At 36.2% G+C, this 26,083-nt stretch overlaps 2 protein-coding genes across 9 annotated transcripts in view; one reads left to right on the top strand and one right to left on the bottom strand.

Annotated features, from left to right (window-relative positions):
* Positions 1-26,083, top strand: part of Syt7 (Synaptotagmin 7) — a 620,424-nt gene that overhangs the window by 137,181 nt on the left and 457,160 nt on the right. The gene's annotated exons all lie outside the window — the stretch shown is intronic.
* The window catches only part of LOC122417049 (uncharacterized), a 118,687-nt gene continuing 105,525 nt past the window's right edge, over positions 12,922-26,083 (bottom strand). For all 5 annotated transcript variants that reach the window (XR_006262218.1, XR_006262219.1, XM_043430292.1 and 2 more), the window contains 3 exons: positions 13,913-14,077; positions 13,438-13,697; positions 12,922-13,297 (listed from right to left, as the gene is read on the bottom strand). Coding sequence is in view for 3 of the 5 variants with exons in the window: in XM_043430292.1 (XP_043286227.1) it covers positions 12,984-13,297; positions 13,438-13,697; positions 13,913-13,959 (621 nt within the window). In the remaining 2 variants the exon portion in view is untranslated. The remainder of the gene's footprint in view (positions 13,298-13,437; positions 13,698-13,912; positions 14,078-26,083) is intronic.

The following is a 26,083-nucleotide window of genomic DNA, read 5'->3' as shown; positions in this document are numbered from 1 at the left end:
CACAAAAATTTCGTAAATACTGACGTATTTTCATAGTTATCATATCTCCCCCCTCTACTTGACGGTGTTATTTCGGAGTCACCTCTGTCCGGTCTGTGACTCGCTCCCAAAATTAGATTTGAAATACGACGCAGAAGCAGTGATAGATCTGCGATCGCGGAATGTATTCACCACACCATTTTTATTTTACACAAAAGAAGTGCCTTACAATTCGAGACTATTTAAAACAAAGTTGCAAGTATTAATCAAAATGAAGATAAATCCTTTGAACGTTATTAGAATGCTTCTCGCAACTTTTGAAGTTATGCGTTTACCGGATTCGCCAGTGAATAACGATGAAATACAGTTGAAAGAAAACATTGAAAATATTTTGTTGACTGCAATGAACGAATACAGTGGTTTCGACATGGTAGAAGAAAATTCTTTGCATTTTGAAGAACCATTTAAGGATCGGGAAATGGAAATTGTTGAAGATCAAGAATGGGCAGACGCCCTGCATGAACCAGAACTTCCGCCTGATACATGCACTCGTGATGACGAAGACTTATCTTACGAGTACAAATTAAGGGCCGTTGAGTATTGGCGCAGCGGGAAGACAGGAAATTTAGGTTTGGGAAGTGTTAAACAAAAGTTCAAGAAAGTGCAATCTATACGACAGTTGCGGCGGTGGGCCCACAATTTGAACAAGGGGGGGACATACAAAGAAAAATTAGCACGAATTTGTGGATACACTTTGGAAAATTTCAAAGCTGCTGTGGATGCTGGTTTAATAGTGCACGATTCCGATTTAAAAAAATGGGCCTTGCATGCTCAAAAAGAAGTAGGGCATACTGATTTTCGTTTCAAAGCATCTCGTACGTGGATAAACTCATTCAAAGCAGCTCATCGTATCGTATCGAGAAAAATTAATAAATTCATTACATCCAAAACAATTGAAGATGGAAAAGTCTTGGAACAACAAAGTCAAAAATTTGTCTATGACGTAAAGCAAAATATTAGAACGTACGAATTGTCAAATACATTTAACGTAGATCAGAGTGGCTTCCAACTAGAAATGCATTCAGGAAGAACTTTAGCGATCGAAGGAGAAAAGCAAGTACAATGTCTTGTACAATCAGTCTCTTCTACGACTCACAGTTACACTATTCAGCCTACACTATTCAGTATGACAGTTACACAGTCAGCAGCAGCTGACGGCAAGCTGCTATCTCCTCTATTTTTAGTTTTAAAAGAACCAACTGGCAAGTTTGGTCCATTAGTGGAGAAAACGCTTTTCAGACCCGATAATGTGTACATAGAAGTATCCAAGTCTGGGAAGCTTACTTCACGTATAAATTACATCCACTGTTTTTGTGTAAACATTTTTTCGATTGAAAAAATAATACGTTTTTCTATTTTCAGATCATTTTAAAATTTGGTTGGAGCATGTATTTTTCCCGAAAGTTGGCCCAAAATCATTATTACTGATTGATTCTTGGACTGGACACTATCCCCAAGCTGTACTTGATGTGAAACCTTCAAATAGAGATGTGAAAGTAATGATTATACCTAAAGGAACTACCGGAAAAATCCAACCCCTCGATGTTTTTGGATTCCGAATATGGAAAAATTTTGTTAGACATTTTTCTGATAATTGTCTTTTGATGAATTATGATATTAATTTGCATTTGAGAAACAATATCATAAAGCTGCAATCACTCGTTCATAACCAACTGTCGTCACCACGTTATATCGATCTTTTCAAATATTCTTGGTACAAAAGTGGTTACATAGAAGAAAAACCTGCGAATTTTGAGAATCCTGTAGATTTTGCATTTGGAGATTCCTGCAACTCACATTGTGAAGTTTCAGGATGCGAAAATGTTGCTATTGTTCGCTGTTCCTGGTGCAAAAAGTCGCTATGTTTTAAACACTTTTTCGATGATTATCATTACTGCAGTACTTACAACGGTTAATAGATCACACCATTATATGTTCGCTTCTATTTATCGCTATGGTGATTATTTTGTTAGACTGTTGACATATTATTAATAAAAGATATAAGCATATTGTACACTTTTTTTTACTCGACTATGTAGTTTTTCTATACGTCATCCCAAAACTTGGTCTTATCAACCGGAACGAATATGAGTATATGTGTAAACGCTTATCGTATGCCTATGTTATTATCTCATTGCCAAATATAAATCGGTCAGAATTATCGATAAGTCAGATATAAATACTTTTCCATCTGAAGATTCACCTATAAATGAGTTGGCATTTAGATAAAATCGTTCATTGAATGTTATATCCGCAACATTGTTGTTGTAAATTTGAAGAAAAAACGTATTACGAGGAGAGGAAACAAGAAAAAAAAGAATTACTGCCGTTTGATTGAGATTAAACGTAAACATACATAGGGGTAGTTCACCCCCTTAACTTGATTTGCGAGGAAAACGCAAAAACCCGTATCTACTATTTTTTTACCCCCTTCAAAATGCAATTGAATTCATCAAGATAGGTGCAATAGTTTTTTTGTTATAACGATTTTGTGAATTTTAAACCCTATAACTTTTTTCTTATGCAACCCCCCGATGTGAAACCAGTTGCATTTTTCATCGTTTATCATTAAGGTAATTACCATTTGGGTGCATTCGATTATCTCAAGTGGAAATGGGTGAAACCTGAAAAGTACCCCTCGGAGGTCTCAACTTCAAGCGATGATTTCACCCCCTAGAAACATTTTTCCGCCGATAAAAAAAAAAAATACTTGTCTCTTAGATTTTGATGTAGAATAACATATTCAAGTTTCATTAAAATCGGAGGGGGACAGCGGAAAGACTTTCCTTGTTAGTGTTTTTCCATACAATGCGTTTGCTTCTTCGGTAGATATTTTTGTAGTCGTTGATCTTATTCGTCACTCCTATCTTGAGTTATTTTATTTATATTTTTCAATGGAATCTATCCAATTTTTGATAAAATAGCATAATGACAATGATAATGATCATCTACAAATCTGATAATATTCAATTTTGGAGAGCTGATGAAAATTGTCGCCATGACAAAGATGCAGAGGCATGGATTTATTTATTTATTTAAATCTCCTTTAAAATGTAAAAGGATATTTAAAAACCAATTTCTCGTGAATTATTGAATAAAATGTTTTCCATATGATATAACAAATGAAACGAAAATGGAATGTGTCGGGAATTGAAATCTGAGAATATAATTAAACAAATATCGTAGAGGAATTTAAATTCTTCATTTGTTATTAAGTAAAATGTTTTCCATGAAAATTGAATAAAGAATCAAAAATGTAATGTGTTAAATTAAATTATTGTAAAAATAGATATATTCAACAAATATACCCATCTATAATATTCAATTCAATTCTACACATTTCCGTTTCGATTCAATATTTATATCATACACAATACATTTTATTTGAAAATTTATTCCGAACTAGGGTGCATTCCGTGCGATTAAGCGTGTGAATAGTTTTCTTGTAGCGCTGCAGCGCTACTTTTATTGCAACAGCGTCTTCAAGCCCACCAATATTGAAGCAGTTCAATAAGAATAAACAGGAGTTTTGATGTTTAGGTTTATTTCTCTACGGCTTTCGTTGTCGAGGTCAACGGCTCCATAGTTTTCGATATTTAGGTCGCCATAGTTTATGGGGTTGAGAACAATCTCTCAATGATTACCATGTTAACACTGTTATTGTCATTGTTTTTCGATGTTTGAGAGGACGTTTCCATGTTTCATTATCTTTTTCATCTCGTATCATGTTTCATTAGGTTCCAGTATCTAGATTAACAGATTAACAGTTCTTGAAATCTCCCCTGTTATTGAAGACCATGGAGTCTTCGATCAGGATATCGATAACCATGATGAAATATATCCAGACATCGAAAACCATTGAGTCATCGACCTCGACATCGAAAGCTATGGGGAAAATACCTAGACATCAAAAACTGTGGAGCCGTCGACCTGGACATCGAAAACTATATAGCTATCGACCCAAACTTTGAAAACCATGGATCCGTCAACCTAGACATCGCAAACCGTAGAGAAACATAGCTAGACATGGAAAATTATGGAACCGTCGATCGGGATAGCGAAAACTATGGAGAACTATACCTGGACATGAAAAACCATGGAGAAATATGCCTAGACATCGAAAAACATGGAGAAGTATACCTAGACATTAAAAACTATAGCGCCGACGACCTGGATAACGGAAACAGTGGAAAAAAATATACCTAGACATTGAAAACCATGAAGAAATATATCTGGACATCGAAAACTATGGAGGCGCCGACTTAAATGTCGAAAACCTTGCAGTCGTCGACCTAGACATCGAAAACTATGGAGCTGTCGATCTGGACATCAAAAACCATGGAACCGTCGGCCTAGACATAAAAAACCATGGAGCCTTCGACCTAGACATCGAAAACCATAGAGCCGTCGACCTAGACATCAAAAGCCGTTAAGAAATATACCTAGGGTCGAAATCTATGAAGCCGTCGATGTGAATGGCAACGACTATCATGAATCATACCTAGACATCGAAAACCATGAAGAAATATACCTAGACATCGAAAACTATGGAGAATTATACGTAGACATCGAAGACTATGGACAAATATACCTGGACATCGAAAACCATGAGGAAATATACCTAGACATCGGAAACTACGGACCCATCGACCTAGACATCGAAATTCTTGGAGCCGTCGACTTAGACATTGAGAATCGTGGAGAAATATACTTAGACATCGAAAACCATGGAGAAATATACCTAGACTTTGAAAACCTGGGAGAAATCTATCTAGACATCGAAAACCATGGAGCTGTCGACCTAGACTTCGAAAACCTGGGAGAAATCTATCTAGACATCGAAAACCATGGAGCCGTCGACCTAGAAATCGAAAACTATCAAGCCACCTACGAGAGATGGATTTTGCTTGTGCCCTTGGTGAAATGGGGTCGAGATCGCTTCTCTACTGCGTATGCACCGACACATCATTCTAACCTCGTACGATGACGCGCGTAATTATTTTTTTCCTGCAAGCTTTGCTCATACAAAAAATAAAGAATGTACGAATGTACATTTGGCGCATTCTTCACTTAAATTCACTCCAATGCTTATCATCAACGACAAGCACGAGTAAAAAAAAAGCCCAATCCAACGATTTACTCGATAGCATCATACCTACTAAAAGAACATTAAACGATAGCATCACACCTACCAAAAGAACATTAAAAAAAAAGATTCGGCCACCATAAGTGACTCAGATTTCTTGGTAAAACGAACATGTGGTATCCTTTAATCCCTGAATGATTCGATAACATTTCGTGAAATTGACGGCTTAAATTTTGAATACAACGGGGAACTGTCACTTTTCAAATTTTTGAAGCATGAACAGATTCATGGAAATATATAGGTATACAATTTGTATTATGGCACCAGAAAAAAATATATAGATATATAAAATGTATTATGGCACCAAATTTGTCACTAAAGAAAAAACAAATAAACATCAAAAATGTGTGCGAAAAAATGCAACATTTTTTGATGAAATTAAAAAATAAATAATTAATATCTTTTCAATGCGTTAAGCTACAGAGTTCGTAGAGATCGCGATCGAAAGATAAAAAAAAATAAAAAATACGTCATCTTGCAGGATTCTTTGGAATACTATAATTATTCAGTTATTAAAGAAATAAATTTTGAGTGTTATCGAAAACAGCTGAAAAACACTCTCTCTCCGGTAAAGATTCTCTGGAAGCGACTCATCATACATAAATGTACTTGTCTCAGAGTCGCTACCGCGACTCTAGAAAACATTTTCGACGCTATTTCTGGGCATCTCCACCGGTAAGAAGTTCGAGGTCGATGTTGACCGGGGTTTTGCTGCCACCTTCGTAGTTTTTGTGAGCACCATGATTGAAGCTTTGTTGTGCGTGTGCAACCACCAATCCGTGAGCGCTAATTGCAGGTCCAAAATAGAACCATTTAAATTTAAAGAGACGTTGTCTCCCGCCGTTGCGATGACCAGGAATTTATCAGCCCCGCTAATAGAACTCATGGTCGCTTTAGCGGGGCCAACAAAATCTGGCATCCTCTTGCATAAAAGCAGCGTTGTGAGTTCAGATAGATGTTTATTGATAAACGCCGTTGATCTTTTCTCCTCCTCTAACGTCAGAACTTTGGTGGAACGTTTCTTCTTTACGTTTTCGAACGCTTTGAGGTTTTCGGGGCCCGGGAAGTCGAGCAGAACCAATTGCCCGGCCGATCTCGTCGACTTTCATATCTCGATCGAGAACGACCGGATCGACTGATTGTTTAAATATGTTCCGAGACCCTTCGTAGTTGCCGCCAGATCGGGGAATACTGACAATGCTGCCGTTTCGAACTCTGAATGCCAATTTTTCTTTTTAGAGATAAATGGGCGTCAATCTTTCTTTGGAGTGTGGAGATTTTGCACTACGTCGAACGTTCCTCTTTCGTTCTGATTCAACATTCGGACAGTAACGCAATCCGGGTTCAGTTCTGCCGAGTTGGGAGCAACTTCAGAAATAAACAATCGGCGAATGCCGGCGAAACTCCCGAGACCGGAAGCGCATGTGGATTTGCCGGTTCCCGACCGGCCGTTTAGGAAAATGACCGTGTTTGATTCAGCCAAATTCGATGCATTCAGAAATTCGGACAGATCATTAAGGTCGTCCATTACGAGAGAAAAAGAATGAATTGCCCTATCGGGCAGTTCCTGAGGGCTGCCGCGATATAACAAAACAGAATGAACGGATGTCGTTTCTGGAAAAAAAAAAATAATTTCAGAACAATCACCTACCCGCGGTTTGCGATCTTATTCCAGTCGCAAAATTCAACTTACCCATTTGCGAAAGATTGATTTTTTATGGTTCAAAAGATTGTGGTGCAAAATCGGCGTAGTTCAAAATCGGCAAAATTTAGAACGACAAAATAGCGAACAGGGCATTCCGTATATCTATATATGAATATATAGATATACAAAATGCCCTATATATATAAAAAAATGCCCTAATATATATGAATATATAGATATACAAAATGCCCTGTTCGCTATTTTGTCGAACACGATGTGCCTAAACAGTCTGTAATTCAATTTTAAAGCATAAAACGGATCCTGGGATCTGACAAGAAACTACATGCCAATTAACAAAAATTAAAGACTTTGTAAAATATCGGAATATTTGGTGTTCTTGTGAATTATTCTCAGAGTTACTCCGCCCTTCCCGCTGAATCAAGCCGGTCAACTGTTCACCTTTTTCTTAGTCGAGTCGCCTAGCGACTGGCGCCCAAAGAATAAGATTCGAATAAAAAAATCGACGAAAGAAGAAGTTGAACTTTTGTGGCACTGGAAAAATCGGTCACAGTACATAAAGAAAAATATCCATTCTCGACTAGTTCGACTGATAAATTCATTACTCCAAATGCTTGCTATTCAACGCGTTTTCTTTTCTCAAATCAATTTTTACACAACTTACTCCTATGTTCATCCATTTCAGTACTTGTACAGAGTGTCCCATTTTAATCTTACACTTGACTTTTCTCGGAAAATATTGCTCGGATCAAATATTATGTGCAACAAAACTTTCAGGGGTTGAAGGTGGACGTGTGATAAAAATTGGTTTGTGGATCCAAAATTCAAAATGGCGGCGTTAGAATGGCCGACATGTTTTTTTCAAATGGAAACATAACTTTTTTTCATCACCAAAAAATTTTTCAGCGCAAAACCAACAACTTTTGTTAGAAAAATTTTTTGATTAAGTTCATATTTTTTAAGTGAGAACATCATTTTCAACTATTTTAGAGGTATCCAGGATGTACCGCGAAGAGATCTTTAACGTACCAAGTGCAAGTGCGTTTGCGTGTAAGGAGCATATCAACGATTTCGTTGGGACTGAAATCAGCCATTGTTGCTAATTTTCAGAATTTTCCTCTAATTTAAGAACTTTTAAAAATTTCGAGAATCAAGAATTTTTCTCTGATTTCAGAACCTTTACAAATTTTCGATTTCGTCTCTTGCTAATGGCTGCGGAGTCAGACTACGTCAGTACTACCAATGATGTTTTCTTTAATCTCTTACAAAGTGAACTTACCTTTAATCGTACGCGAGGCTTACGCTTAAAGATAAGTTCACGTAAGCGAGACTTACGCCTACTTTTGAGTTGTAAATCAGAGAAGAATTTTTTATTTTAGAAGTCATTGTGATCGCCCACGGATGAAAAATTAATTGAAACGTTTATCTTCTGACTCCGCAGTCATTAGCAAGAGACGAAATCGAAAATTTGTAAAGATTCTGAAATCAGAGAAAAATTCTTGATTCTCGAAATTTTTAAAAGTTCTTAAATTAGAGGAAAATTCTGAAAATTAGCAACAATGGCTGATTTCAGTCCCAACGAAATCGTTGATATGCTCCTTATTTTAGGGAGGTGTCAGGGCAATTACTTCCGAGCTGAAAATTTGTATCGACGTGAATATCCTGATCGTCGTCACCCATCAGGGCAGACAATCCGAACCCTTGAGCAGCGAGCGAGGGCAGGTCGGATGATCCGTCACCGTCGACATTTCCCAAACGTCAATAATTTTGGTGGATTGCATGAAGCCCGAAACATGGCTATTTTAGCCATGATAGCAATTGATCCTCATTTGAGTGCCAAAGTGATCTCGGAACGACTGGGGTTTCCCAAATCGACAGTGCCCCGTGTATTGAGAGATGCGAAACTTCACCCGTACCGACTACAATTCCACCAAGACACTCCTAATCCAGATCCGTTGCGAAGGGTGGCGTTTTGTCGGTGGGCGTTGAGACAAATCGAGCGATCCAGGGACTTTTTTCGATACGTTATGTTCAATGATGAATCCACTTTCAACAACCGTGGTCAAGTGAACCGATGGAACTTTCGGTATTGGTCTGATCAGAATCCACATTGGTTGAGACAGATCGATCACCAGCATCGATGGAGTTTGAACGTATGGTGTGGTATTGTGAACGGGCAATTAATAGGTCCCCATTTTTTCGGGGGAAATGTGAACTCTGTCCATTACCTTGATTTTCTACAAAATGAACTGCCTCTTTTGCTAGAAGATCTGGATTTGGAAACACGTCAACAGATGTGGTTTCAGCAAGACGATGCATCCGCTCACTGGGCTCATGTTGTTCGAAATCATCTGGATACAACATTTGGTCAACGGTGGATTGGTCGAGACGGTCCTGTAAATTGGCCTCCAAGGTCACCAGATCTTACGTCTCCTGATTTCTTTTTGTGGGGGTACTTAAAAGACGCTGTCTACCGTCAAGCTCCAACAACACGAGAGAACATGAAGGAGCGGATAAGAGCTGCCTGCCGTGCGATCCCGAGAGATGTTCTCCTACGCACAGTTGATGGTTTTGAGAGAAGAGTTCAGGCATGTTTAAACATGAATGGAGGGATCTTTGAACATCTCCAGGGAGGGATCAGAGTACACTCACAAGGAGGGTTTGGAGTCCGAAAATACTGCGGTGGTGACGAACCGCAGAGACCTAATCCTTGTGAGCTCGTACCTATGGGCATAAAGGCATTGCATGCCCCTCTTTTTAAAAAAAGTTGAAAAATAAAATGAAAATAAAAAACACACACACATGCACCTCCACGTATGCACGCATATTCAGACGCACACGCAAACGCACTTGCACTTGGTACGTTAAAGATCTCTTCGCGGTACATCCTGGATACCTTTAAAATAGTTGAAAATGATGTTCTCACTTAAAAAATATGAACTTAATCAAAAAATTTTTCCAACAAAAGTTGTTGGTTTTGCGCTGAAAAATTTTTTGGTGATGAAAAAAAGTTATGTTTCCATTCGAAAAAAACATGTCGGCCATTCTAACGCCGCCATTTTGAATTTTGGATCCACAAACCAATTTTTATCAAACGTCCCCCTTCAACCCCTAAAAGTTTTGTTCCACACAATATTTGATCCGAGCAATATTTTCCGAGAAAAGTCAGGTGTAAGATTAAAATGGGACACCCTGTATAATTCATCCAATCATCTGCCTATTTGGTAAAAAAATGAGTGTACGGAAAAACGAGTGAAAGTGACCCGTGGATAAATTAGAATGCGAATGCGCATGAAAGAATGACCGTATATATCCGTACAAGATTAAGGCATATAAAGGGATTAATTCATTTAATTTCTTTATCCGTTCGTTTGATTGTTCAATTTTATCCATAAATTTCACCCATTTATATTGTTTACCAAATCATTATATATCAGGGCCTCTCTTATTTTATTGGGGGATGGGTTTTTTTACAACCGTTCATACAATACTAATTAATTATTATTTTCATAGTAAATTTGAATAATTGTCTCTTCCCGAGCTTCCATTTGAAAACTATGCACGCCAAGTTTGTGTGTAATGTTGACAATGAATTTGTGCAGTATATCGTATAGAGATACAATGCATGCTCTTGTACGCGTATTTGCGCTTTTCTTTATAAAAGGTTCATGTATCATATTGTGAAAAATGTTTCAAGTTTATAACCTGAGCTAGCATAAAAGCAGATGATAATCTCTTAATAATTGCAGAATCATTCTAGAAACCTTTGTTGCTCTGTGACGCTTGCTGGAAAATTTTCCTGCAGAAGTTAGTGATTAGGGCTAAAAGTATACACGAATGAATTCCACAGGAACCTTAATTCATTCACTGGACTTGGCTACGTTAGAAAATGACTTCATTTTTTTTATTTTCAAAATTCTGAATTCCTTCAGGAAACGCAATTCATTCACTGTATATTGTAACGTAACGCTCTTGCCGATCTGGCCTGAACGCCGCCACGCGTCGGTTCGAGCTACCTTAATTTTAAAAGGAGCAGGTATGAAAAAAATGTGAGAACGCGGAATTTGGATTTTGACAATTTTAACAATTCGGATTTATTCAACTCTTACCGATTTTACAGGATCATTGATTTTTTTATTTATCATTTAGATTGCGTTCGACAATTGGGGAAAATTTCGATTGCGCTCGCTGTTTTCGAATTGATCAAATTTTTAATTTACACGTTTTTTCGCTCGCTTTTCAAAATAATAGTTTCGATAAATCAATAGTGATTTTATACAATAAAAGAAATTATTATAGGTTTGACGCAATATAACCTCAAATTCGTACCGCGGCCTTTTGAATTATTTAAAATTTACAAAATTTACAGAAATCTTGGTTTTGTTTGACTCGGACTCGATTAGTTTCAACTTTGAATTTAAAAAGAGAATTTACTAATTTACAAATCAATTTACAAGAAAAATCATTCCTGATTATAGCAGGCAAAAGAATAATAAAAAAAATAGGTTCAGTTAAGGAACAAACCCCAGGCTATGGAATAGAAACGTCGCCGAATCCCTCCGAGAGTCTGAGCATTTGGAAGGTTAAGGTAACTTGCCGTCCACGTGTTATGGGATCGAGACGTCGCCGAATCGCTCCGAGAACTCCGTGCAACGGAAAGCTTGGAAAATTTAGAGGTTAGGTGTGGACCCTGGATTATGGGTTCGAGACGTCGCCGAATCGCTTCGAGAATCCAGGCATCCAGGATTGCTAAAATCAGGAAGAATGTTTGAGGTCAGCCTTTTTGTTCCGAGTCAGAATTTTGAGGAAGGACTGCCTGCCGAATGAGTCGCGCAGCGCTTCTTATACCCGTGTCCCCACCATAAAATTATCAAACGCCGAATTTTTGGTTTTTAGATCGGTTCTGCGCATCTTTTCGTAACGCCTTCTCTGATTGGCCCGTTGCCATGATTCACGCTCGCCCGTTGGTTGCGCGGGCTAACATACGATGCGCGGACTACCGCTTTTTATGATTTTCAGCTTATTCTGTTTTTCAATAATAAAAACTTCGATTTGATTAGTTATTATTTAATTTCCTTCATTTTTTAACATTGTTACTTCGTTTAATATGATTCGAATAATTACAATCGCTAAAAGTCACGTACGCGCCCTATAGCCCATTAACGCTCTATCCGCGCATGCGTCATAAACACGCGTCTTGTTTTATTTGAATATACACCAATTTTCTAAAAAAAATAATCTTTTCCTTATTTTTCTTCGATTCGTTATAATTTTCCGCTTCATTTGAGCCTAGGTCGTTGTACGCGCTCGGTCAAAACATCGCGCCGCGTCGCGATGCCCCTTTTTGAGGTTATGTTCGGGTTCGAGTCGATTCGGTCACTCAGGAGGAGGTTACGTTACAATATGTTACAATAGATCACAATATTTTTTTATAGTTTAAATTTTTTTATTGACAATGCAAATATAGAAAATCATTTAAAACTACGGTCACGACCTTTTAATACTTGGCGCGCCTTTTTTACTTTTTGAAGTTTTAATATTTTATCATAAATTTGAATGCCACACGTAACTTAGATTGAGTTTTTTTTTTCAATTGATTCAACTGTTAACATAAGATAAGAAGAATGGGGCATCGGTTTCCAAAATGATTTTAAGCGCGATTTTTCGGTTTTTTTTTCTTACGTATTATTTGATTTTTTTTGACACTTTAAAAAATAATTACAGATTTGTATTTTTTAAATATAATGTTTTTTCATGATTTGTGAAATTTTTTTCGAATAATTCTGTTGATAGTATATTACGATCCTAGGCGCGAAAGTTGGATCTCCTGGCATCCAACATTAGGGCCGTGGGTTGCATACTATTTTTCTTGATCCCGTAGCCGAAAGTACGTTTAATAATCCATTTAATCTGCTAAATACGTCACACGAGCATGACAGCTGACTTGCTTCACGCCCGTTGTATGCAGCGTGAAGCTGCAGTTTTTGCAGTGACAGCGAGGAAGAAGGTGGGGGGGGGGGGGGCATTAAAAACATTAAAGAAAAGAAAAAAACATACGCGAAATTATCACGCGATAGCAGCACCATATTTTATTAGTGCAAATACATAATCAATATTACAAATTTTTTTCTGATCTTATGACTTTTTTTCTTTATTGCAATTACATAATGTGATGTTGAATATACAATTGTTAAAAGTACAATTGGAAAATTTTAAACCATCTTTGAGAACTGAATTTCGATGATTGTGATTTTTGTCGTCCGAATCTTCGTTGTTTTTCTTTCTCTTACATGTAGGTGACTGAACTGTTACGTTTTTAAACGGTAATTTTATTCTAGGTTTATTAAAAAATAAGTTTTTTTTGCCAATACCTGGTTTATTCCTATGTGTAATTGGGATAAATATCGGATTTTTTCTTACTGCGGTAAAGCTACTTTTCACAACTTCACCTGAAAACAAAGTCTAATATGAGTAAACTATTATTAATACATTATTATCAATATATTGAGTCCATTAATAATTTATTAAGTCTATTATAAATATATAAGTGTAATTAGCAGTTAAATGAGTATATGTTTTTTCTACTCACTTGGAGTGGAATCAACGTCATTAACAGCAAAGACTTCATCAAAATCCGACCAATTAATATGGTGATCCGAATCAGCATTCTCAGGTTTGATTTTTCTCTGCGTGCTAGTAGATGGCTTCGAATGGATGTCTGTTATTGCATTTTTTTGAATTACACCATTATATATCATCTCTCTATTAGGCACAGAAGTTTCTATGTAACCCTGCGCGATTATGTCTGGACGCCATCTTCCTAACTGCTTCACCATTTGCATGTTGGCACTGGAATCAGAAAGAAGCGTTGCAGACGTTCTTCGGAAGCAGTGATTGGTATATCTTTTAGCATCGAGCAGTTTTAGATAGGAAGCAATGTTTTCTGGGACTTCTCCGATTTTGTGTCTCCCAATAGCGATTCGAGCACATTTGCCTTCCGCGTATTTGATAAAAAATCTATCACTGAATTTCTCAGGAGGTCTCAATGAAATATATTTCTTCACCGTGTCGTAGAAAAGACTCCCAATGATGAATTGTCCAGCGTAATCATTTTTGTTGTAGTTGATGGATACCAGATATTTATCGGTTAGGTCTTCCACATCTTCGACCTTTATGTTTGTTATTTCGTCACATCGTAGGCATCCACAGATTCCAAATGTTAGGATGACCTACAAAAATTTAAACAAACAAAATAAAATTAAATAGCGGCAACGAAAAAGTTTTATTTGAGAGAAGAGAACTCATAAATGACATACCTTCATAGCTAAATATGTATAACCCTAGGGGAAAAAAGATTGGGTAAAGTACATTGATGGTGTCGTGTTTGCTGATAATTCCATCCATAAAACAAAACTTGGAAACCGATGCCTCATTCTTCTTATTTGATTCGAACAGCTAAATTAATTGAAAACAATTCCATCTAATTTACGTGTAGCATTAAAATTTATTATATCAACTCGAGACCAAGTATTTTCTAATGAATTGAAAAAAGATACCACTTGAATTACGTGCAGCACTAAAAATTATGATATCAATCGGTGAACAAGTATTTTATTAGTAACTTCAAATTTTGACATTATTAAATTCTTCTAAGAAGCTTTTAAAACCAAAAAAAATCACATGAAAGCTAGTCTTTCGCTACTCTATGGTGGCAAAAACTTATAAGAAAATCGATTCTTTTCAGACTTTCAGGAGCTTTTGATATTATTCACAATATTCGACGTCGATTGGATCGATACAAATTATGTTTTTATATGAGTTAGAAGTACTTCTCCGGCCCATCACTATCTATTCAAATAAAAATCAATCATAAAAAAACGAAATTGTACGGCAGCATCAGGTGAAAAATCTATTGAAATGCGATTCATTATCACTTTAATGCTCTTAATAATAGTATAGGTTAGTTCTTATTTGAAATGGAATTCGTTCGCTGGAAGAATAAGTGGGAAGTAAAAATTACCATCATTGAATATAAACTGGAGAGTTATTTTGGAAGCTTGAACATAAATATTATGTACAATTTTTTTCATTTATCGATGCAGAATAATATCCCTTGTATATTGCGGAATAATTTGTTTCCGTTTTTTATTAAATTAGTGCAATTAAGTAAAAATTACTTGAAGATAATTCTCTCAATTCACTCTGCACCATCAGTTCTAGACAAACCCTGATTTTTATTTGGATAAACAATTTAAACGGAAAGTGATGGGCCGGACAAATACTTTTAACACATATTTAAACATAATTTGTATCGATCCAATCGACGTTGAATTTTGTGAATAATACCAAAGGATCCTGAAAGTCTGAGAAAAATCGATTTTCTTATAAGTCTTTGCCACCATAGAGTAACGAAAGACTAGCTTTCATGTGATTTTTTTTGGTTTTAAAAGCTTCTTAGAACAATTTAATAATGTCAAAATTTGGAGTTACTAATAATTACTTGTCCACCGATTGATATCATAAATTTTAGTGCTGCACGTAATTCAAGTGGTAACTTTTTTCAATTCATTAGAATATACTTGACCTCGAGTTCATATAATAAATTTTAATGCTGCACGTAAATTAGATGGAATTTTTTTCAATTGATTTAAGTGTTCGAATCAAATAAGAAGAATGACGCATCGGTTACCAAGTTTTTTTTTTATGGATGGAATTGTTACGTCCACAAGGGACGAACGTAATCGGGAAATTTACTTAGTTTTTGCTGCCACCAACCTACACAAAGTATAGGATTTTTGAAATGTGAAATATTTAGTAGATATTTTGTTTGGTCTAAATGAATTTAAAATAATTGGATAATTATGGGAATAACCGAAATATTGCAATATTGAAGTGATTAAGTATCGAAATAATTTAAGAAATAACGAAAAGGTGCCTATATGGTCCCGTACGGGCTCCGAAGCAGGAGATTGGGTCGCTCAACTAATTATTTACCGGAAAATTAGATTTATTGACATAGAAACAGAAGGTTCGACGAGAACAGAAATATATGTGAAAAGTATGCGAAAAGAAAAGATACAAAAAGGTTTACAATTTGAATGACTCGAGGTACAATTTTGAAGACGGAACCGTGAATTAACATTTACTCCCACTTACTCTCTCACACAAACGAGAACAATTCTCCCGTTCCACTCCGCACACAATAACCACGCCTTCGTTTGACGCGCGGTTCGCACACACGCACAGAATTAACTTGATTTTAGAAAGAATAATAAATTGAGAAATAACTTAATAGAGGGTGCACGCAAAAATCTGCAAGACTCGGCAATAGAACGTACGTGAGGCAAGGGGCAATGTGTTGCTCACTACGCGTTTGTTGATGAAAGTTAGGCTGACGGCCTCTGTGCGGTTTCACCGTTATTGCAGGATTTACTGAACCACCGCGAGTGGCTAACTTACGGAGTTATCCAAGGGGACGACCGAGAATCTAAAGCGAGCAAACGGAACTAAGGCCCGAGAACATCAGCCACGGCGACGATTGCTCGAAAGCGATCGTCATGGCGTGATATTTCCGCGCCGTCAGCACCCCGGTCGCACCCAAGGATATTCCTCCTTGGAACCCGGGATCAGGCGATGCTAAGCCGGCGAATTCCGAGAGCCCTCACCTCGCGACGGCACGAGGCAACGCACAGAGGTCCAGCCAAGGCCGCTCTGTTGCCAAGCCCCGCGAGAGCGTCGTCACGTACCGCGGGTGTGCCTTGATGCACGCAGGACGTGACAGAATTGTCAGCAAACACGACACCATCAATGTACTTGTCCCAACCTTTTTTCCCCTAGGGGAAGTTTATGGTTTGATATCATGTCTTTTTTCTCGAAAGTTCCTTATTTACATTTTGATGACTATATAATTTTAATTTAAATTTGTACGAATTATTTACGATTTACTGTTTATAACGTTGGTTTCCACGAAAAAGACCTATTTTTCGTCAAAATTGTACTGGACATATTTCGTCACGGGTCTATCTTTGGACTTTGGCGATTTTTTTCCTTGTACTCTAATAAGTTTTGTCAATTAGGAACCCAAGAGCATGGTGGAAAGCGGGTTGGAGGCCGAGATATGATTTTGGCTTGTAACATCTGATTCGTCGAAAAAAGACTGATACCGCACAATCAGTATACTAGTGAAGAATATTATAGACAAATTCTGTAGAATTGTAATATATTTGATATTTTCTTACGGTTCGAAATCATTTTCGTTGTGTGACTTAAGAAGTTTTGTTTACATTTTTTGTGGGCGATCATCAATGTAATTGTCCAAATTTTTTTTTTCCGAGAAAGGATTTTTGCGGCTTGATATCAAATCTTTTTTCTGTGGCAGTTCTAAACGACAAAAAATATTCTTAAATAAGATTTTCTAAAGTTAACCAATGTTTCTATTGTGATATTTAAAAATAAATTCTCCAACGATTTTCTTTAAGTTTTGTACAATTTATAACAGTTTGATATTCTTCGAATGTTTAAAGTGATACCCTCAATTTGTCAATCATTTCGAACGTGTACATAATTTTGTGGGATGAAAATCATTTTCCGTAAGGTTTTTCAATATTTTGTATCATTGTGGAATTTTCCTCCGTCATTTATAAATTTTGTTTTCAATAGTTTTGATGAAATCATTGTGAATAAAGAAAATATGAAGATTTTTCAATGAAACGAATTTTTTAATTGATTTTCCTTAAAATTTGACAGAAGAAGAAAGAAAAAAATATATAAAATGTTCACCAACTCCACCAGAATTCGAAATTTTCACATATGTTTATTGAATTCTAATGCTAGCAATTTTTATTTCATTAAAAAACGTGCTTGGAAGGACTATTTGAAGCAATCTTTTCCATTCGTATTATCATACCCAGAGATAGAAAGTTGATACACCCACGTCGATGCACAAAATTTTCAAACTCTGTATGTAGTCACCAAGGTTCAACCGGACAAAAGAAAAAGTATGAAGTGCGTCAAGACCAACAGAATTGCTTACTTTTTAATATAAGCATTGCATTTTGAAAATTTTCTTATGCCATTCATAAACAGGCCATCGCTGAATTTTTGTAATATTCATCATAATTTTTTATTATTGATTATTATTTATAATCCATATCCACATCCTATAATTCATGTATAATTTTAATTATTTGTAGATATCCATATTCCATAATCAAAACTAGGAAGTACTAATACCTGGCATGCATGTCAATACACAGAATTTTTCAAGTTTGCAAGTATCCGCTGCGATTTATTCATCCAAGTTTTGATACAGACAGAAAAAATTACTAACGATTCATAAAATTTATTATACCAAAACTAAAAGAAAAAAAGACAGCGCACTTGAAAGTGAACAGAATTCATAATTGTTTCATGTATCTTCGTTCATATATTACAGTTGGAACCAAAAAGTGAAAAGATTGGCACACCTACCGCTTCGCAGGAATAGAAGTTCATAGGTTGTTTAAAATAGTTATTAAATAATAAAGAGTAAAAAAAAGAATAGATAGAAATGTTCATTGCCTACTGATGCTAAATATTACCCAAACGCACACACAACCTGAACGGTGAACCAAATACCGAAAACTGAGAGGAGGCCTCGAGGCTTCTGTAGTTTCCTAGGTAACGAGGACAACACAATTTTTGTCTCGGGAGAGAAAGAAAAAATCAGGGGTAGAGAGAAGATCATCGATAGAAAAAGAACGAGATTAATTGAGAAAAATAAGGAAATCACAATTCTGGTATATTCCTATTGGTTCAGTTTTTTATTTCGTGATCCTTATAATCAAGGTTAGTTTACGACTTATTAATTTAACTCAACTATAGAATGTAAGGTGCAAGACATAGATAAATCTCAGCTCACACGGTTGTATCCATCTCAATGTCGAACCTCTATCTCACCGTGTGAGTCCTGTCTTGCACATCTCGTCATCTCAAATTTCGTAATTCTCTCTCAATCTCAAAATTGAATATGAATTATTCTCCTCGAATTTCCTCTTCGATTCTCAGTATTCGATCACATGAAATCATGTTTCTTCAATAATCGGTACGGATCAATAATATAATTTTTTCCAGGGATTACTAAATGAGCGATTCTAAGTTCCACACATACATTGAAAATAGGTACTCGCTGCATACCAGTAATACAAACTTTGGTGCTATGGGGCAAAAAACTTCAAAATTACCTGAACCACATTTTTGAAACTTATTAAGGCATATTCAAGAAATAAAGTAACAGATACGGTGCATGTTGAAGTAAATCAAATAGTGTAATTTAGTATATCTCCATGGTTATACGCAGACAAAATATTTGATCACATCCAAAAATGATCAGGCATAGAATCACACACATGAATTTTTCAATCCATAATGCCAATCGTAAACATGGTCTGGAAATACTCAATATACATGTCGCTTCATCATGTTGTCAAACTTAAGACGTGTTCATTGCACTTTAAAGATACAAATTTTGATATCACGAAAAATATCCAACCAATTACTTATTGAAATAAATTTCCAAATTCATCATGCAACAATTCAAGTGAATATCTATGTATTTACATGGCCCAAAGATTTTTTAAAACTTGGGTTTATAAACAAGCAATCATGAAAATGTTTTGTTATGAATTTTCCAATTTATTGAACTCAATATGAGGAAATAGAAATACGAATGTCACTTGAATTGTCTAGAGAAGGAATAGAAATTGGTATGGATATACTGTAAGCTAAGGAGATGAGAAAAAGGGCCCGGTGAACACAGCCGAACGAAATGAAAGAAAATATGACAACAATACATTGAATTCGACACTTTTACTTGACCAAAATTTTTCAAAATTTATTTGCATTCGTTTACATACCACCACGCATATTTTTTTTATAGTGTAATAACACAACATAAAATTTCTGTTTGGATAGAATTTTTGAGAGGTTATAATGAGCGAAGGATTTTTTTTCTCACATAACTCCCGTTGAAAATTTTTAAAGAACCAAAACCAGGATTGCAACAACATTATGTCATAAATAAACGTAAAATCAAAGAATTAGTAGAAGGAGGAATTTCCCAATACTAATATATGTCCTATATAATAAATACTCGCGAACCGATTGCGATGAGGGTAAACTAACCCACATGGTTTTCACAAAACTTACATAACATTTTTTTTTTTATAGTCATATAAGAATTTTGAATCGAATTCATATAGCCCGCACTGTTTCTCTGAAATTTTATCATTTAGATCGCTGTTGCTATTAATTTGCTCATGCCATCAAAAACTGACGGCTGACTGATGGCATTGTATATATAGGTATATATTTGTTATGTCCCAGTATCACGCTGGACGCCCCTCACTTTTTCGTTTTACATCTTCTAATCGTCATCATCATTCGTCGATAAATAGTCTACATTCGATAGTATATTTAGACATAAAACATATTCCAAAGAATCTAAACAACCCCAGAAAAATACATGGATCGTAAACCGATACATCCTGTAAGGCTCTGGACGCTCTCACATACCCTTTTTTTTCTTCAACTTTCCATTTTCCCAAATTCTTCGAAACGCATGTGCATCCCAGACGCTCCGCGACTTTCAGTCGCCACTAAAACTACAGTTCCAGTACCGGAAATAATAAACAGTCCTCATCTCCAAGTTATTGCCTGCCTAACACTTTCCAAACTCACACGAAAACTCGACATCTGCATTTCGAAAGTTATGTTTCTCACGAGTCCCGAAAACGCACGCTCCATATTTAAGTGGAACACGTGCAGATCTTAGAAACCCCGCTCAACACACTTTCCCTAATTCTGAGAAAATCTCGCGCGACTTTTCCTCCAATCATATCTCCCTCACATTCAAATCCAATCACCAAGCCAGACAACCCACTTTACGACCTATTAACCAATCCAAACTGAAAAACCTTATAGAAAAAATCCTCTCTACAGCATCCAAGCCCCAAGATGCATTTCATCCTCTAACTCCGACCAAGTGAAAAAGACGCTAGTTTTAAGCAGTTAGCAGCGAACCTCAAATCATTCAAGATCAGAGAACTCTCCCTCTCTAATCCAAATCACTTAGAAGAACTCTGTCATAATCGCTAACTCAAAAGTATACAGTAAAAACATTTCAATTTCAAAGTGTAAATAAGTGTCAATCAAAAAATTCATCAATATATTTTGTAGTGAACAAAATATCATCGCATACACTTATTTCGTGAAGCCTTCGACACCGCTCCGTGATTAGAAACCTCTTCTAATTCACGAGCACAGCATCATCACAAGGTCACGTATACCTGAAAATATAACGTCTGTCCTCGAGCGCCGTACTAGTCCCAAGGAAGACTCACCGCAGCGGTACTCAAAAGTACACCCTGCCTCTCTAAATCGGCGACTGTGCGTCCCCATCTAATCCTCCCTCTCGGGACGTAACATATTCATAAACTTTATTCCGCTGGAACGGTACAGCGAGTATCCTGACCAATCACAACTCATTATTTCTGTAGCCGGGATCCCGGTACTCGAGCTTCCATAGAAATGGGTTATAGCTGGCACCAAGAGGCCTTTGATGGTGTTCTGTACAGACACGGCAAATCCTTAAATGAGTTAGTAACTTCTGCATAATCTTGAGCCTGTGCAAAGTTTTTTCTCAGCATTCACGCTACTGATCGTGTTGGTTTCGTGCTCATTCGAAAGGGATTTTGAAAATTAGTCTCAAAACCAATTTTTGATTTATAAAAAATCTCCTGAGCTCTGCAATTTTAGAAAATGACATGCCAGTTTTACCCCCTCCACCGCGAATCGTTTTATTCAGAGAAAGTATACTCGGCGAGCCTCGGGCCAGCAGACGACAGGGCTGTCAGTGTACTTGTCCCGAGACTCTACCGAGTCTCTTGATAATAATCTGTTTCCCGTGCAGTTTTTTGAGGCTAGGATCGTCACCGTTCGTGTTTTCGACTGAGCTTTCACCAGTTTTTCGTCTTTTTTTCCCCAACTTTTCTTCAAAGTGTATGCAACATTGCCAAACTGTAAACTGACCTAACTTTTGAAAGGTACAGGTCATAACTTTTGGAAAAAAAAATGACTGTACAGCCTCAACTTCCTTAAGAAAATCACATGCCAATTTTACCCCCACTACCGCGAATCGTTTTATTCAGAGAAAGTATAGTCTCGGCGAGAGCCTCAGGCCAGCAGACGACAGGGCTGTCAATGTACTTGTCCCGAGACTCTACCGAGTCTCTTGATATCGGCTAGGGAAGCATGAAAAAATTATTTACACTTGGTTTGATAATTTTTTTTATGGATTTTTTTTTACATTATTCGTGATATGATTAAGAAACAAGAGACCATCAATGTAATATTTATTTAGTACAAAGCCAATTTTTTTTATCTCAATTTTTTGGTTCATAATTTCTTTTCGTTTGTCATTTTTTATTTATTTTGTGATCTTAATTTTCTTGGTCGCAATTTGTTTTTGTATTTTTTTGGTTGGAACTTTTTGCTCCCAATTTTTTTTCTTTTGTAATTTTTTTTGTCCGCAATGAGATGTACTTGGTATTACATTAGCGATCCAACAATGAAATAACGTTTGAAACCGGGGAAAAAAATTGTCTCACGCTTTTAAGATATGCATACCACTCAGATTTCAACATTATTCTTTTTCAAACAGTACTACATCAAAATAATCGTAAAAAAATCAGAAATTTTTACTAGAAATAATGCAAAGTATTATAACGCAAACTACCCTTCGGATGTTCAAATGAATTTGCCATTCCCAATCGAAGAAGAGCGGAATTCGTACCGGAGGGGTTAAAAAATTTTGTAGGCCCGGAGGCCGTGCTTTCTAATATTAAAACAACGAGGGATTGAGAAAAGACGACGGTGAAACAAAAAAATTAGATAGTGAACACGAAACCATATATGAAGATGAAACAGGAGTGCGGGACTAGAAGGCACGAAAAAAGAGCGGAGAGAACCGAACGAAGGTTGGAGAAACCCCGACTAAACGTGACCCAAATATCTCACAGTGGACATGAATGCGACGGCAGCGTTCCGAAATTAAAAAGTGTCAGCACGAGAACTCAACGTTCCATATAAGCGCGACTAAAGTAAAACTCTGAACCAAAGAGAAACTCTAGAGGAGTAATTTTTTTCCATTCGAACAGTAAAAGATTTGGTCATAAGCCTCAGGACATATATTGAAAAAGTATTGGCCATTTCAAATACTATCATTTCCAGTATATAAGGGTAATCTCATGTCAAGACGTTTCTGAGAATTTTTCCAAATTTTTCTACGAAACCTAAAAGAAGTTATCAATTTCTCAATAAAATGGCTCTTTTTGTGAGTAGTCTTAATTTTTTTTTAAATTCATTTGTAGAGACGTTGTTCTTAAAAAATGTTGTATACTTCTCGAAAAAAAATGTAAAAAAATGCATTTCAGTTTTTTGAAAAAAACCACGAACTTTTCATAGTTCGCCACTTTTGATTTTTCTTTATACTCTCAAATGAACTTTGGTAAGTATGCATAATTATCTTTGAATGTGTGTGTGGAATAATTAATACCCCAAAATCCATGAGAACTCCTCTAAAATGTATGGGAATGCTCTATTTTATGGTGTATTTTCTCGGACTTACAACCCCATAACTCATGAAAATAATAAAAATTTCAACCTCACCCGGTTCAAATTTTCGAATCGTGACATACTGAAAAGCAAAAACAATTTCCTCCAAAATTGAGGTGATGCCCCACTTCTGCATAATCTAATATAATAATAATATAATAATAAAACTTAGTTTTAGCATGAAGTTAACCCCGCAAGTTGATAAATGCCCCGACTTTTTTCTACTTTTTCTTTTAATAAAAATATCATGCTCATTATTTTCCAATTTTCAACTCCTCTTTATTCATAACTTTGGATTTACATCAAAATTAAGGCTGTACTTTCGAATACTGGTTACCTCCGATTGGCCTTAAATTTTTGGCGTATCGTAATATTTGCTGAAATATTTAATTTTTAAAGCCAGTTTTTAGCATTACAGAGTACATTGATATATAGTGTTGTGTTCGCCACATTTTTCATAAATGTTATGCTTATACAGCACAATCCTCACCACCAATGCGGAAAAATGCCGATAAAATCATAGCACACTGTAGGCATATAGAGCTCAAACGCAGGTAACGGAGATCGCAAGGAGCAGAACCTCTAGCCAGGTGGAGCTCCTCGAGAATGACGATAACAATTTTGAAGTAGTTTTCAATTTGTGCGCGCGCGCGCGTGTGTGTGTGTGTGTGTGTGTGTGTGTGTGTGTGTGTGTAGATCGTTCACGGAGAAAACAAGACTGAAAATTTTAGGGGAATGTACCAGTATAAATTCGAACGACAACTCAAAGAATAATCCTAACCAACATAGTAAAGTTTTCAATATTGATAGAGTTATTAGCTGCTTGTTATGTTGAATCGTCTTTCAACTAACTACAATATCGACATTTTTTTGGGTTTCAAGTAGAATTATTTATACCTATTTTTAAAGAACATATTTTTTGACATTCGTGCTCGGAAAAGTCGCTTTCTGGTTACAAATTTTTGAGCATAAAGTGGCAGTTTTCGTAACTTTCATGATTGTAAACGAAAAGTTGCTTTTTGTTTACAATCATGATTTTTTTGAGGTTTGTTTCCCCGCAACCGTTTAAACGGTATCGCCTTATTTTCGTTTTGACCAATCTCGTGTTGTTATTTTCCTCAATACCTATCTAGCTAAAAACATCGGTCATTTGTTTGCTTCATATCCATAGATATGTATTTTGTATATCGATATTGATATAACTAAACAAGCATAACTATACGTCGACACGGGGAACTTATTCCGGTTTTGTACATACAGGTAATACCCTAGGCAAAAAAAGGTTGGGACAAGTACATTGATGACCCGTTTGTTTGCTGATAATTCCATGAAAAAAATTATCCCATAAAAAAAATGGTAATTATGCAGTTTGGCTACTTTTCCGAAAATCAATGGATTTTTTTTTCTTCATCTCGAAGTTATTGATTGGACTATAGTAAGTGATATTTCGTCGAGGGAGGCTAACATTTTCCATAAAACCATGAGTTATGGGGTGTTGAAGTTGTTGGAAAAATGCGGGGATTTGGCGTATATCAGACTATTTAGGAGTTCACATTAGGACAGGTGGACACACATGCGCGCACACACACTAAAGTTGCTCTAAACCTGCCCAGCGAAACCACACACATCGAAGGTGTTCTGAACTCATACGACGATTTCGCACACACATCAAAAGATGTTCCGGATACGCATACGCGATGTTTATGCGAAATCGGTGGGTGTATTCAGAGCATTTTTTATGCATGTGTGGTATTGCTGGGCGGGTGTAGAACACCTTTGATGTGTGTGTGCGTATGTGTTCGCGTGTGTCCGTGCGTGCGTGCGTCCGAACATCCGTGTGTGCGTGTGTCCCCGCGTGCGCGCGCGTGTGTGTGCGTGTGTGCGTGTGTGTGTGCGCGCGTGTGTGTGTGTGTGTGTGTGTGTGCGCGCGCCCTTGTGAACTCTAAAATATTCAAATATACCATATTTCATCATATTTTTCCAATAACTTCAAAACCCCATAACACATGGTTGTTATGGAAAATGTTAGCCGCCCCTGACGAAATATCATCAATGGTAACTAATCGAAGCCGTCCATGCTAAAAAAAAATTTCTTCCGTTGATTTTCGGAAAATTAGCCAAACTGCATAATTACCAAAAAAATTATTAAACATTCTTTTATAGAAATTATAAAAAAAATTACAATCCTCCTGAAAATTATTTCAATACAACAATTCAGAAAAAAATTTACAAATCAGGAAATTACTTTAAAATAATAATCAAATTCCATAAAAAAAAAATTAGGAAAATACATTCTATTAAAATAAAAATCTAAATCAGGAAAAAACATTATACAGAAAAAAATTTCAAATGAAACGTTAACAAATTCAAAGACAACACTCATCAGAAATATTGTAAATGTAACAAATAAAAAAATCTCGCTTGAAAACGTTCTAAACACCGATGCCACATTCTTTTCATCTCATTCTAATGAAAAAACAACTAAATAAATTGAAAAAGTTTCGATCTAAATTACGTAAAACATTAAAATTTATGATATAAATTCGAGGTCAAGTATTTGATATTCCGGAATACTAACTTTTATA

The sequence above is a fragment of the Venturia canescens genome, chromosome 10 (assembly GCF_019457755.1).
Source record: "Venturia canescens isolate UGA chromosome 10, ASM1945775v1, whole genome shotgun sequence".
Taxonomy (NCBI): domain Eukaryota; kingdom Metazoa; phylum Arthropoda; class Insecta; order Hymenoptera; family Ichneumonidae; genus Venturia; species Venturia canescens.
The sequence above is the reverse complement of the archived record's forward strand: the minus strand, read 5'-3'. Positions and strand labels throughout refer to the sequence as shown.